Here is a 16019-nt window from a genome sequence, read left to right as displayed (position 1 = left end):
CCTCACTGGTGTGTCTCAGTGGATGGAGCGATGGCCCGCGGACTGAAGGGTCCCGGGTTCGATTCCGGTGAAGGGCATGTACCTGGTTGCAGGTTCCCCTGGCCCTAATCAATATGAGACAACCAATCAATATGATTCTCTGACACCCATGTTTGTCTCTGTTTCCTCCCCTCCCTTCCACTCTCTCTAAAAACCAATGGAAAAACATCCTCAGCTGAGGATTAACAAACAAAAAAAGAAGAACAACCATCTCCAAGGAGCTGTCCACAGCCCACTCAGTCCCCGGATAAGGCACCAGACAGGAGGCCCAGCTCCCTGGCTGTGTCGCTGACAGTGTCATTTCGCACAGGGACCAGAACCGCAGAGGGGCCTGGAGCAACCTGGCTGAGCCCGTGTCCAAGCCGAGCCCAGCAGGTCAGCATCTTCGAGGCATCTGACCTCCAAAGGCCCTGAGGGCTACCAAGACCTACCACCCACTCCACAAAGAAACACCTCCCCCTCCAGTCTCCACCTCAAACAAAACTCCTCTTTCTGGGTCCTCAGCATATCCATTGGGATGGCCAAGGGCTCCCCTGTTCTCCCCACTCCCCCGTTACTGCGTCATTGTCTGATCCATGTCGCACTCGCCTCCCTGGAGCGCTGAGCCCACTGTCACCTGCATTGAGAGCATCTATCCCCAGGCCTGGCTGGTGTGGCTCAGTGGATAGAGCGCCCACCCCTGGCGTCCTGTTTCCTCCAGGACAGAAGTCACCCAGCCTCTCCTTTGCCATTAGCTCCCAGCTCCTTTATCCCTAACTTCATCCCAGTGAGGATTGGACTGGGAACCCCCCTCCCCATTCCTCAATGTCCCCACGTTCCCTTAGAGGGGTGGACAGGAGCATTCTTCCTCTGAGATGGGAGAAAATGGATCAATTGAGCCGAGGGGATGAAGGCAGCTACCCCGAGGGTGAGTCAATACGGCTTGGCTGAGTGCTGTGGGCCTGACTGGGTGAGTAGCCACCCTCTCCCCTCAATGGCAGCTGGGTCAGGACTGGGGCACAGCCCCCATTGTCCTGGGCAGGGCTGCTGGGATACAGCCTGTCTGTCTTTTTTCTCCATGTCTGAGAGGTGTTTAAATAGCACAGGTTTGAAGAAACTTCCCCCTAAACCAGTGGCCGGCAAACTCATTAGTCAACAGAGCCAAACACCAACAGGACGACGACTGAAATTTCTTTTGAGAGCCAAATTTTTTAAACTTAAACTATATAGGTAGGTACACTGTTATTCACTTAATGAGGGTGCTCCTCAGCTGGCCTTTGCTAAAAACGTCCTCAATCTGATTGAGGTACGTTCGCTGTGTCGACCCCTTCCAACTCTCCCATCCACACTCCTCTTGTATACTTGTTTCTCTATCTCCTTTCCTTCATCCTCTATGTCCAAACCATCTCAACACACCTTTCTCAATCCTTGACACTACATTTCTTTCACTCCACAACGTTCCCTAAAACTAACTTAATAAACTTTATCTGAAGTTTTAAGTCAACTTCCCACTGTACATGCACGCCCACATGTGGTATTTTGTGGAAGAGCCAAACTCAAGGGGCCAAAGAGCCGCATGTGGCTCACAAGCCACGGTTTGCCGACCACTGCCCTAAACCAATCTGACTCTCTACCCTTTGGGAAGGGGTGATTATTTATATATTTATTTATTTAAGACTAGAGACCCAGTGCATGAAATTTATGTACTCGGGGGAGGGGGATCCCTCAGCCCAAATTGTGAGAGGGCACAGGTCAGGCTCAGGGACCCCACTCGTGTATGACTGTGGCTGGGGAGGACTGCGGGAGGTTGGCCAGCTGGGGAGGGACCGCAGGAGGGCTCCAGAGCATGTCTGGCCCATCTCTATCAGTCCTGATCAGCCGGACGCCAGCAGCAAGCTAACCCACCGGTCGGAGCGTCTGCCCCCTGGTGTTCAGTGCACGTCATAGCAAGCGGTTGAGTGGCCTTAGCCTATCATTAGCATATTTGATTGGTTGAATGGCCGATTGGATGACCAGGCAAAATTAACATATTAGGCTTTGATTATATAGGATTTTACTTTTATTATTATCCTATATAATAAAACCCTAATATGCAAATTGACCACACAGCGGAATGAACGATCGCTATGACATGCACTGACCACCAGGGGGTAGATGCTTAATGTAGGAGCTGCCCCCTGGTGGTCAGTTCTTTGCCATAGGCTGTGCTCACAGCTGGCAAGAGCAGCGGCAGTGGAGGGAGCCTCTCCTGCCTCCACATCAGTGCTAAGGACCCCTTGGTGGATGTCTGACTGCTGGCTTAGGCCTGGACTCCGCGGCTTAGGCCCACTTCCCACAGAGAGAGATCTTAAGCCAGCAGGCGGACATCCCCCAAGGGGTCCCGGACTGCGAGAGGGCACAAGCCAGGCTGAGGGATGCCTGTCCCCAGCCCCAGTACATGAATGTCATGCACCAGGCCTCTAGTTTAAATATATTTTTGTTGATTTTGATTTCAGAGAGGAAGGGAGATGGAGAGAAAGATAGAAACATCAATGATGAGAGAGAATCATGAATGGGTAGCCTCTTGCATGCTCCCCACTGGGGATTGAGCCCGCAACCCGGGCATGTGCCCTGACCGGGAATTGAACCGTGACCTTCTGGCACATAGGTCAATGCTCAACCACAGGGACCATTCTTTAAAAATATTTTCTTGGTGGTTTGATTTCTTCTATTCATTGTATATTAAATTCTAGACTAGTGGTACTACACTAGCTCCTCGGGTTATGTCTGAGATCCGTTCCTATAGCCGACATAATGTGATTTTCGCAGTAAGTCGGAACCCTCCTACATAAGCACCTATGTCACTCAAATGGAGTGCATACACAGCAGTAATGAAGTGAAACAGTAAGGAAAAAAATTAGAAGATAACAATTCCTGCCAAACCGGTTTGGCTCAGTGGATGGAGCATCGGCCTGTGGACTGAAAGGTCCCAGGTTCGATTCCGGTCAAGGGCATGTAGCTTGGTTGTGGGCACATCCCCAGTAGGGGGTGTGCAGGAGGCTGCTGATCGATGTTTCTCTCCCATCGATGTTTCTAACTCTCTATCCCGCTCCCTTCCTCTCTGTAAAAAATCAATAAAATACTTGTGGTAAATAAATAAAAAACAACCATAAAGCACATATGTACATACGTCTAAATGATGGACTTTTTTATATTTATAAATAAATGGGAGATAGCGATGTAACCACGAAACAATGTATGCCGAGTCCGACGTAACCTGAGGACTATCTGTTATATCAAAACAATTTTTTAAATTAAATTCGAAGATCACCTATACGACATTGGAGTAAAGCTAGCACATTAACACCCTCTAACACTTTAAGTGTTAGACTCTGCTCCCTGATCGCCCCTAACTGCCCTCCCCTGGCTGCCTGATTGCCCCTAACCACCTCTGCCTGCTGACCTGATCACCTCCTAACTGCTCCCCTGCTGGCCTGATTGCCCTCTAACTGCTCCCCTGCCAGCCTGATTGCTCCCTGCTCCCCTGCCTGCCTGATCACTACTAACCACTTCTGCCTCAGCCCCTGACACGGTGGCTTTGTCCAGAAGGATGTCCAGAAGACATCCGGTCTAATTAGCATATTACCCTTTAATTAGTTTAGATTTTATGATTTTTAAATCGTTATTGTTAAAAGTATTGCATAGGTCTACCTTTGTCCCCATAAACCTCTTCCAGCCTGCTCCTGCCCCCACCCCCCGCCAACCAGGCCCTCACCACCCTTTTGTCTGTGTCCATGTGTTATGAATATACGCCTATGAGTTCATTTATTGATCTCTTTGCCCACACCCCCCACCCCGGCCTTCACTCTGAGGTTTGATATTCTGTTCAATACTTCTATATCTCTGGGTCTATTTTTGTTCATCAGTTTATGCTGTTCATTAGATAGAGTCCACCTTGTGTGAGATCATGTGATAATTTATCTTTCTCCAGCTGGTTTATTTCACTTAGCATAATGCTCTCCAGATCTATCCATGCTGTTGCCAATGGTAAGCATGGTTTTTCATAGTAGCGTAGTATTTTGTTGTGTAGATGTACCACAGTGTTCTAATCCACTCAGCATTTGGGGTGTTTCCAAATCTTAAATATTGAGAATTGTGTTGCTATGAATATAGGGGTGCATATATTCTTCCTAATTGGTGTTGTTGATTTCTTGGGATACTTTCCTAGAAGTGGGATTACTGGGTCAAATGGAAGTTCCATTTTTAGTATTTTGAAGAAACTCCATACTTTTTTCCACAGCAGCTACACCAGTCTGGATTCCCACCAGCCGTGTACGAGGGTTCCCTTTTCTTCACTTCCTCACCGGCACTTTTTGTTTGAATTGTTGATGGTAGCCATTCTGACAGGTGTGACATGATACCTCATTTTCATTTTTATTTGCATCTCTCACATAATTAGTGACTCTCAGCATTTTTTCATTGATCTCTTCACTTTCTGTATGTCCACTTTGGACAAGTGTATATTTAGGTCATTTGCCCATTTTTAAATTGGATTGATTGTGCATCTTTTGTTAACTTGTGAGTTTCCTATATATTTTGCAGCTTAACCCCTTATCAGATGTATCGTTGAGAAATATGTTCTCCCATGTAATAGACTCTCTTGTTTTGCTGATGATTTCTTTTGCTTGCAAAAGCTCTTTATTTTCATATAGTCCCACTTGTTTATTTTTTCCTTAGTTTCCATTGTCCTAGGACAGTGATGGCGAACCTTGTGAGCTCGGCGTGTCAGCATTTTGAAAAACCCTAACTTAACTCTGGTGCCGTGTCACATATAGAAATTTTTTGATATTTGCAACCATAGTAAAACAAAGACTTATATTTTTGATATTTATTTTATATATTTAAATGCCATTTAACAAAGAAAAATAAACCAAAAAAATGAGTTCGCGTGTCAGAGGTGTTATAGGTTCACTGTCCTAGGAGATGTATCGGTAAACATATTGCTATGAGAGATATCTGAGATTTATGGACTATGGTTTCTTTTAGGAATTTCTTTTTTTGGTTCCACCTCTGACATTTAAGACTTGTATTCATTTTGAGTTTTTTCTTGTGTATGGTGTAAGTTGGTGGTTTAGTTTAATCTTTTTGCATGTACCTGTCCAATTTTACCAACACAATGAAACAGACTATCTTGTCTAAATTGTATGCTCTTGCCTCCCTTGTCAAAAATTGAGCACAGTGACTTGGGTCAATTTCTGGGTTCTCTATTCTGTTCCATTGAACGACATGCCTGTTCTTGTGGCAGTACCAGGCTGTTTTGATTATAGTGGCTTTGTAGTATAACTTGATAACTGCTATTGTGATCCCTCCATTTTTGTTCTTCTTTCTCAAGATTGCTGCAGCTATTTGGGGTCTTTTTTGGTTCCATGTAAATTTTTGGAGTGTTTATTCTAGGTCTGTGAAATATACCTTTGGTGTTTTAATAGGAATGGCATGGAATCTGTAGACTGCCTGGAGTAATAGGGACATTTTAATGATATTATTCTGCAAATCCTTGAACACAGTATATTTTCCCACTTGTTTATATCTTCCTCTATCTCTATTTTCTTTTTTTCTCTTTATTAAGTATTAAAAATGTGTCCTTACCTCCCCATTGCCCCCCATAGCGCCACTCACCCCCCGGTGTCTGTATCCATTGCTTATGTTTATATGCATGCACACAAGTCACTTGGTTGATATCTATCTCTATTTTCAATGTCCTCTATTTTTTGGAGCTTACCTCCTTGGTTAGGATTATTTCTAAATATCTTAATTTTTTGTTGCAATGGTTAATGGGATTGTGATAGTGTGTGTGTGTGTGTTTGTTTCTATTTCTGAGAGTTCACAATTGTATAAAAATGACATATTTCTGGTTGCTAACTTTGAATCCTACTACGTTTCTCAATTTATTATATCTAGTAGTTTTTTTATTGCGTCTTTAGGTACAATATCATGTCATCTGTGAATGAGAGTTTTACTTCTTTCTAATTTGGATGCCTTTTATTTCTTCTTCTTATCTGATCACCATGGCCAGTAATTCCAGTACAATTTGAACAAGAGTGTGAAGGCGGATATTCTGTCTTGTTCCTGTTCTTAGGGGATATGGTTTTAATTTTTGCCCATTGAGTAGGATGTAGGCTGTAAGTCTGTCATATATGGCCTTGGTTATGTTGAGGTATATCCCTTCTATTCTCACTTTGCTGAGTTATTTAAAAAAAAACAGGGTGTTGGATTTTTGTCTAATGCTTTTTCTGCATCGATTGATATGATCATGTGATTTCTTTTACAATCTGGTTTCTTTTTTATTTTTGGTCTTGCAATCTATGTATGTGCTGTATCACGTTTGTTGATTTGCAAATATTGTACCAGCCTTGCATCCCCAGAATAAATCCCACTTGGTCATGATGTTTGATGTCTTTATTGTATTGCTGGACCTGGTTTGCTAAAATGTTGTCAAGGACTTTAGTATCCAGGTTCATCAGGGATATTGGCCTGTAGTTCTTTTTCTTTTTTCAATATATTTTATTGATATTTTACAGAGAGGGATAAAGAGTTAGAAACATCAATGAGAGAGAAACATTGATCAGCTGCCTCCTGTACACCTTCTATTGAGGATGTGCCCACAACCAAGGTACATGCCCTTGACTGGAATCGATCCTGGGACCCTTCTGTCCGCAGGCCAACGCTCGAGCCACTGAGAAAACTGGTTAGGGCCTGTAGTTCTTTTTCTTTGCCATATCTTTATCTGTTTTCGGAATTAGGATAATGCCTGCTTTGTAAAACGAGCTTGGAAGTGTTGTATACTCTTGGATTTGTTGGAATGGTGTGAGGGGTATAGTTGTTAGTTCTTTGAATGTTTGGCAAAACTCTGTTTCGGTAAGCCATCTGGACCAGACCTTTTCTTTGCTGGGAGTTTTTTGTTTTGTTTTAATTACTGCTTCAATTTCGTTGGTACTTATTGGTCTTTTCAGGTTTTCTGATTCTTCCTGAATGAGTTTTGGAAGGTTGTATTTTTCTAAGAATATGGGCATTTTGTCCAGGTTGTCCTGTTTGTTGGAATAATGTCCGTCATAGTATTTTCTTACAGTCCCTTGTATTTCTGTGGGGTCATTTTTTACGGCACCTCATTCTGTGTCTGTCAAGTCCAATTCCCAGTTCTTGCCATTCCCTGGGCATCTTTCCTGATTGTAAATTGTCTGCTGAGCTGCATGTAATTTGTTAATAACAAGTGGGTGCTCTTTGATTTAGTTGTATTTCCAGTTTGGCTCAGGACAAGATGCACAATAGATCAGCCTATTCGGCCACCATTTATTTATTTATTTTTTTTTTTTTACCACTTTCTGATCCTTGTTGTTAAACCCAGCCAGAGTGACCTCCGTACAGTTCGCAAATGCACAGGGCAGGCTCCCACCTGGAGCCCGCCCACCCCTTCCCAGACTTCCGCAGTGAAGACCCCCACTGACCAACGCTGGTTTCACCTCCCCCCATCGCTGCTATCACCTCTCACAGGTATCCTGGTCCATTGTGTACTGTCCTCCACTAGATGCCAGTTCCCAAGGACAGGGGACTCTGTATTTGGGGAATCTGAAACAGTTGAGCTCAACAGTATGCAAAGCCACAGTCTTTGTATGTGTTCCTTATGCCCACCCATGGCTGCTGAGTCTCCATCCGGCCTGATTCAAGTTCTCATCCCTACAGCCTTCCCTCAGCCCACCCGCTCAAGGAACCTGGACCATGAGCTGGCAGGAACACGTTCACAGGCACCCAAACTATCTGCCCCCTCAACCACACCCCCCAGCAGCACACTATTCCCCAGAATCCAGGAACTATGCCCTCATTTCAGGTCTTCCATACACAGGCAAAACTTAGGGGCGGGGGCACACCAACCACAAATCATCCTCCAAATGTGGAATTATATTGAGACCAATCCTCTCCTTCTGGAAATGCTTGTATTACAGAATGTTCCCACCATTGAAAATAAACAAAACCATATCCTGGAGAATCCATGCTACCTCCAGGACGGTTGGGTGAAGGGGTCGGGGAGAGGTGTGCTGTATTTTTAATAAAGTGCAAAATAATCCCTAAAATAAAAAAAAAGAGAGACGTAAACACCAGTGGGTCTCAGGGGTGTGAATGGGTTGGCGGGAGGCAGGATTTTCTAAAGGTGAACTGATTTCAGGGCCCATAGCATCAGGGGGCTTCTCCCAGATACAGAAGTAGGTTCATTTGCAGCAGACCAGGTCCTTGGTGGGTGGGGAGGAGCAGGCTGGAGAGACCTCTGGATGGAGACAGAAGAGCCCTGGCCAGTACATCTCAGGCACACACAGAACCCCAATCCCTCCCAGGGCCTTGCCTCTCTGCCAAACACTGGGAAGGGCACAGTGAGCCCACCTGCAGTGGGAACATCCCAAGAAAAGGCAGGAGTGAGCAAAGGTGGGTGGTGCCGTCAGAAGCCCCATCTCAGGGCACCAGGGTGAATGTTTGGATTTTTTGGTAATCCTCACCTGAGGATATTTTTTCATTGATTTTCAGACAGAGTGCAAGGGAAGGGGGAGAGGAAGGGAAAGACTGGGAGAGACATCAATGTGAGAAAGAAGGAAAAATTAGATGCCTCCTACAAAGCTCCATAGGGGCCAGGATCAAACCTGTAAACAAGAACCACAAAGTCACGCAGTCTTTATTTCAAGGCCGTGGGCAGCAATGCACTAAAAGCCAATATTGGTCAAAGAGTGATTTCCTGGCACTATGCTGTCCCTCCTAAAGCACAGAAACGTTGGGATCCACACAATATCTGTAAATTATACAACGTAGACCACAGTAGTGCTTGATAATCATCCCTGGGGGTGAATATAACCAAGAAAATTAAAGGTACTAAAGAAAAAATACCTTTACTAAAGATCACAAACCAGAAAACAGGACAAGGCGGTTTGCAGGTTGGTGAATCAGAATTTGAAACAATTCATCACAGCATAATGTGAGAACCACATGTCCCGGACAGAGGCCGCACTTCTTAGCTGAGGAAGGTGCCCAGTATGAACCGTGGGTCAGGTGCATTACCTCCTCGGAGACAAATGAAGATCCTGTCAGGAGCGGAGGGTTCCTAATGTTCTCAAGCACAAGTGACATCACAGAATACATTTCCCCTTAGCACGCAGTGGTTGGGACTGATACACACTCTTCAGGTGAGCCAGGTTGTAGAGGGGAAATCTCTTCAGCCACAAATCAATCGGGTAGAAGACCTGGGCATGTTACAAAGTGCTATGCACCTCGTTTAAGCTTCACCTGTACTGGTAACATGAAGAATCTAGAAGAGTGTATGTTCCATTAAAAGGGGTTTAAATTCAGGAAAATAGGTCACAAAGAGTCTCCTTCATTGTTGTTATTCTAAGTGAATAAAAGGAAACATTCCCTGCACATTTAAGACTTCTCTCCAGTGTGAACTCTCAGATGTTTATTAAGGTAGGCTTTTCGGCTAAAAGACTTCCCACATTCAGTACACTCATGTGGCTTCTCTCCAGTGTGAACTCTGAGGTGTACAGTGAGCTGAGCCCTTGTACGAAAGGACATCCTACATTCTCTACACTCATATGGCTTCTCTCCAGTGTGAACTCTGAGGTGTTTAGTGAGGTGATGCCGTATACGAAAGGACATCCCACATTCACTGCACTTATATGGCTTTTCTCCTGTGTGAACACTGTTGTGTTGTCTGAGGTTAGACCTGTAACGGAAGGATTTCCCACAATGTCTGCACTCATATGGTTTCTGTCCAGTGTGAACTCTGAGGTGTCCAGTGAGCTGAGCCTTTGTACGAAAGGACATCCCACATTCTCTGCACTTATATGGCTTTTCTCCAGTGTGAACGCTGTTGTGTTGTCTGAGGTTAGACCTGTAACGGAAAGATTTCCCACATTCTCTACACTCATATGGCTTCTCCCCACTGTGAACTCTGAGGTGTACACTGAGCTGAGCCCTTGTACGAAAGGACATCCCACATTCTCTACACTCATACGGCTTCTCTCCGGTGTGAACTCTGAGGTGTCCAGTGAGCTGAGTCCTTGTACGAAAGGACATCCCACATTCACTGCACTTATATGGCTTTTCTCCTGTGTGAACTCTGTTGTGTTCTTTGAGGTTAGACTTGGAGCTGAAGGATTTCCCACAATGTCTGCACTCATATGGTTGCTGTCCAGTGTGAACTCTGAGGTGTACAGTGAGCTGAGACTTTGTACGAAAGGACATCCCACATTCTCTGCACTTATATGGCTTTTCTCCAGTGTGAACGCTGTTGTGTTGTCTGAGGTTAGACCTATAATGGAAAGATTTCCCACATTCTCTACACTCATATGGCTTCTCTCCACTGTGAACTCTGAGGTGTACATTGAGCTGAGCCATTGTACGAAAGGACATCCTACATTCTCTACACTCATACGGCTTCTCTCCGGTGTGAACTCTGAGGTGTCTAGTGAGCTGAGTCCTTGTACGAAAGGACATCCCACATTCACTGCACTTATATGGCGTTTCTCCTGTGTGAATGCTGTTGTGTTCATTGAGGTTAGACTTGGAACGGAAGGATTTCGCACAATGTCTGCACTCATATGGTTTCTGTCCAGTGTGAACTCTGAGGTGTACAGTGAGCTGAGCCGTTGTACGAAAGGACATCCCACATTCTCTACACTCATACGGCTTCTCTCCGGTGTGAACTCTGAGGTGTCTAGTGAGCTGAGTCCTTGTATGAAAGGAAATCCCACACTCACTGCACTTATATGGCTTTTCTCCTGTGTGAACTCTGTTGTGTTGTTTGAGGTTCGACTTGGAGCTGAAGGTTTTCCCACAATGTCTGCACTCATATGGTTTCAGTCCAGTGTGAACTCTGAGGTGTTCTATGAGGTGGGTCCTCTGACGAAAGGATATCCCACATTCACTGCACTTATACGGCTTTTCTCCTGTGTGAACTCTGTTGTGTTTTTTGAGGTTATACTTGTAACTGAAAGACTTCCCACACTGTTTGCACACATATGTCTTCTCTCCAGTGTGAACTCTCTGGTGTCTAACAAGTGAAGGTCTTTTTCTGAAGAACTTCCCACATTCATTACACTGATACTGCTTTTCTCCAGTGTGAACTCTATGTCGAATGACGTTCAAGTTTCGTATAAACACTTTCCTACATTTGTTACACTCATAAATCAGTTCTCCAGAACACACACCCTCACACTGAACAACTTTCAGGTTGTGGCTGGCAGCGTTTCCACATTCATCCCACCGGTGATGACTTTTTCCACGGAGAAATTCCTGTGAAATCTCACTGCTACAGGGTAGCTCCTCAGTGTTGAGAGTGGCCTGGTGCTGGGGAAGCTCTGGGTTGGATTGCAAGTCTTCCCCAACCTCCCTGCTGGTTGAAGGCACCGAAGGTAAGGAGAAGCTGCACCTGCTCACAAAAGAGGTCCCGTCCATAGCTTCTTTCCAGGGCCCCTCTCCACATTCATTCTTTTGTTGCTGGTGAGGGTTTACACTGAAACAGAATTCTCCAACACATGCGTCGCTACAGAAGGCTTTCTGCTCAAAGTACGCTGCATGTGACCCAGTCGGGTGCAAAATATGTTGCAACAGAGAGAAACACCGCTTACAGAGATGGTTCTTATGGGTGTCTTGAGCTGTCTTAGAAGTCCGGACCTGTAACTTGCCTTGTCTACATACTTGCTGATCAGAAGAGGCCTCCTCATCTTCCATTTTATGCCAACAACCTGAAAAGTGAGAAATGGTGAGGAAATGAATGTTGAATGTGGTGGCAGGGGGAAGTCCCATTGCAAAAGTGTGTTACACATCACACGTTGGTTCCATGCAATTGTCTGAAAATAAGAGATGTGCAGGAAGGATTAATAACAGGCTCTTGTGACTTTCTACGCTAATGAAGATCACAAAACAGGGAGGCCTCACCAGAAATATGACACAAACATGGCAAGCACCACATGGATGAGAATATGGATCTCCAGCCCATCCTTCAACTAACAGCATTCTGCACGTATTGTTTACCGGGGGTGGGCGGTGGGGGAGAGCTGTGGAAGAAGTTGTTTAGGTCTTACTCCAAGTAAAATTCAATAAAGGAGTAGCTGGTTTCAAGGACTAATTAGCACTTCAATGCACATATCACATGTACAAGTCAACGTTGCAGATTACTGCAGAGGCACCAATGCAGATGAACAGGTGATGAAGAAGTGAGTAGTCTGCACTGGGCCAGAGCTAAACAGCTTGCTATAGTATTCAGGGAAGAGAGTATTACATACATTTGAATGGGGGCCTTACCAAAACAGCCCATGGTTTATGTAGGTAAAGACCATAATGTGGCACAAGAACGCGTACCAAGAGAAAGAGGGCAGAAGTAGAAGCCATGCATGTGGACACTGTCAGCTTCCCATGAAGAGAAAGTGCAAGCTGGGACCCATTAAACTCACTGCTAGGCTCTTGACTCCCTGACACTTCCTGTACTTTTTGAGGTTACGGGTGTTAGGGATGTTCCTGGAGTCCTTTACTCAGGGCTCCCCATCCAGCTCATCCCTGGCAGCCACAGCACATTTGACAGGACAGTGAGGGCCATTAGCAGAGGCCATGTTCTGGCTGTGGGAGAGAGAAAGCTACGCCTGAGGTCTAAAGAAATAGAGGACATCACCTCAGGACACTGGGAGAATGTGAAGGTCTTACCTACAGATGATACAAGGGCAAACACTTCCAGCATCACATCGTAGTACAGAAGTCTCTGAGCATCATCCAGGATCACCCACTCCACTTCAGAGAAGGCAATGGCCACGTCCTCAAAGTTCACATCCTGTCATAATGGGGACAGTACAGCCCATGATCAGATTCACTCCTAAGATTATAAGTCTGTCATATTCCCCACCCATGTGCTCTTTGCACGCTTCACATCCGAGAAAATACCAGGCCTTCATCCCACGAAAGCCACTGTCTTCTTATTGAACAACACTTCTCTCACACAGCTTCTTTCCCAGACGCACACCTTCAAAGGTAGTGCAAATTGTCGTGGCGTGGATATATTATTTCCTAATCACCTCTTTTCCAAAAATATAGGTCCCCATCTCCATAATCTATTTCTCTCTTACCCTTCACCCTTACCCATGCCAGTGGAGATTTACAAGCCTGAGTAACACTGATGAATGCTACCTCATTCCCATCAACCAGTGTGTCACTCCCAACAACAAAAAGCAGGTGGTTAGTTAAATGGCACCTAAGCTCTTAACCTAGAATGTGGCACCCACACACCCCTCTTTACAGGCAATTACCCTAAAATTGACCTTACTGTTCCATCCAGGCACCACCAGAAATGGACTCTTCCTTCATTCACTCTTATGTCAATGTCATGGTGCTGTGGCCATGAATTCACATTCCCTCTCCAAGTGCACATCACTCCATCTACCACACCTCTCTCAAACCTGCACTTCCACAGCTCCTGCCCCCATACTCATCTCCCGGCCTTTACTTATTACTCAGCATGTGTGGTCCAGAGGACGGTGCCAAACTGAATCAGGATCAAATACTGCCCAGTTTCTGATAGTCCACACTCATAGTGGCAGCCTTGAGTGGTGCTATGGAGGCCTCTCTCCATGACTGTTTTTTTTTCCTTCAACCCCAACTATTAAGAACAACAATCAGATCTCAGATATCCATAGCCCACCTTCTGTTATGCTGCACTTGATGTCCCTTCACTAGTAACAGCCAACATCCCTCACTTAACCTTCACTCAAGTCCCAGCCCCGATGGCCCTCTGCACCATGCCCAGTGAGTCTCACTCAAGCCTCTAAGCCAGTGATGGTGAACCTGTGACACGCATGTCTGAGGTGACGCACGAACTCATTTTTTTGGTTGATTTTTCTTTGCTAAATGGCATTTAAATATATAAAATAAATATGAAAAATATAAATCTTTGTTTTACTATGGTTGCAAATATCAAAAAATTTCTATATGTGACACGGCAACTGGATTTAAGTTAGGGTTTTCCCAAATGCTGACACGCCGAGCTCAAAAGGTTCGCCATCACTGCTCTAAGCTAATCCACAAAACGAACTTCAACTCCCCACAGCCAGGCCACACTGAAGGTCACAACAACATCCTGGTGAGAGTTTAGAAAAGGTGTATGTACCAACCCTAGACTCTTGTTAGTTGAATTACTCTTCGGCCTCCAACAACCACCTCCCAAAAGAGTGGCCACAGCATGAAAGCCAGTCCTGGTGCAGAATGTGAGGCTATTGCTAGGCCAGCAAGCATTCTACCCTCTGGCCTCGCCCATAGTGTGCAGCGGTTGCTGGGCGTCAGGGAGCCTCCCGCCAGCTGGATGCTAAACGAGTCGTGGCTATCCAGACATCTGATAAGAGGACTCCTAACAAGATATTGTCACTGTAACCCTTAAATACCTGGATCATTACAGTTACCTCTAAATTTCACAGGATATATAAAGAAATCTTCGCCCCGTCCGAGGAGCAGCAGCCACGCGCAGCCAGCACCCATCAAAGGAGTAGCAGCTACGTGAGCAGTCCACCCCTGTCCAAGGAGCAACAGCCATGCAAGTAGCCCGCCACCGTCTGAGGAGCAGTAGCATGCGCAGCCTGCCCCCATCCGAGAAGCAGCAGCTTCTTGAGCATCCCACCCCAGTCTCAGGAGCAGCAGCTGTGCGAGCAACCCTCCCCCACCCCGCCAGAGGAGCCACCACTGCAGCCCCCACTATAGGAGCCACTGCCACCCAAGGAACAGGCCCTGCACGAATCCACATCTAGATCTGTCGGTGAGATCAAAAATAGTTACACGAAGAAACCCCCAAAGGAAAGAAAAGGAGGCATCACCAGATAAGCAGCTAAGTAGAACAGAGGCATGCAATATGTCAGAAAAAGAATTCAGAATAAGCGTCATACAGTTCATAAACAGGATGGATGAAAAAAAGAAATAACTTATGTAAGAATCAAGAAGAAATAAAGAATGACATAGCTGCAATAAAAAATACCATGTAATGTTTCAGCAGTAGACTAGAAGTGGAAGACCAAATTAGTGAATTAGAAGACAGGGAAGCAGAATACAACCAAACTGAACTGAAATTGGAAAAAAAAATTAAAAGGCAGCAGGAGAACCTAAGGGAGCTATGGGACAACATGAAACGATCAACATACAAATAATAGGGGTGCCAGAACAACAGGAAGAGGAACAATGGTTAGAAAACCCATTTGAAGAAATAATGTCAGAAAACTTCCCTGGCCCTGACCAGTTTGGCTCAGTGGCTAGAGCTTCCGCCTGTGGACTGAAGAGTCCCGGATTCTATTCCGGTGAAGGGCATGTACCTTGTTTGCAGGTATATCTCCAGTAGGGGGTGCACAGGAGGCATCTGGTCGGTTTTTCTAACTCTCTATCCCTCTCCCTTCCTGTCTGTAAAAAATCAATGAAATATATTTAGAAAAAAAAAGAAAACTTCCCTGATGTGGAAAAGAAAATAGTCATGCAAGCACAGAGTCCCAAACAAGATGAACACGAAAGACCCACACCAAGACACATCATAATTACCATGGCAAATGTTCAGGACAAAGAGAGAATCATAAAGGATGCAAGAGAGAAACAGAAAGTTACGTACAAGGGCTCTAAACCATTAGATTATCAAATGACTTCCCTATAGAAACACATCAGGCCAGAAAAGAATGGAAGGAAATTTACAAAGTGATACAAAGAAAGGGACTAAGTCCAAGAATACTCTCTCCAGCCAGGCTATCATTGAAAATTGAAGGGGAAATAACGATCTTCACATACAAAAAAAAGCTAAGGGAGTTTATCACTACCAAGCCAGCAATGCAAGAAATGCTAAAGGGAATGGTGTAAAAAGAAGAAATAACAAGGGAAGAAGGAACACAGGCACAAAAAATAAAAATGGCTACAAATAACTATCAGTAACTTTAAACATAAACGAACTAAATGCTCCAATCAAAACACATCGAGCA

The 16019-nt window shown here is 45.0% G+C and overlaps 1 protein-coding gene across 1 annotated transcript; it reads right to left on the bottom strand.

Moving 5' to 3' along the window:
• Positions 1–8693: 8693 nt before the first annotated feature.
• LOC102424809 (zinc finger protein 345-like) lies at positions 8694–15415 on the bottom strand (the record flags this gene model as incomplete). Its single annotated transcript, XM_014450553.2, has 3 exons — positions 8694–11777; positions 12733–12856; positions 15372–15415. Coding segments are annotated over 3 exons (2492 nt in total), but the record flags the coding sequence as incomplete, so codon positions are not given.
• Between the last annotated feature and the right edge of the window lie 604 nt (positions 15416–16019).

This window comes from Myotis lucifugus, unplaced genomic scaffold, assembly GCF_000147115.1.
Source record: "Myotis lucifugus unplaced genomic scaffold, Myoluc2.0 scaffold_2642, whole genome shotgun sequence".
Classification (NCBI taxonomy): Eukaryota; Metazoa; Chordata; class Mammalia; order Chiroptera; family Vespertilionidae; genus Myotis; species Myotis lucifugus.
This window is presented reverse-complemented; position numbering and strand designations above follow the sequence as displayed.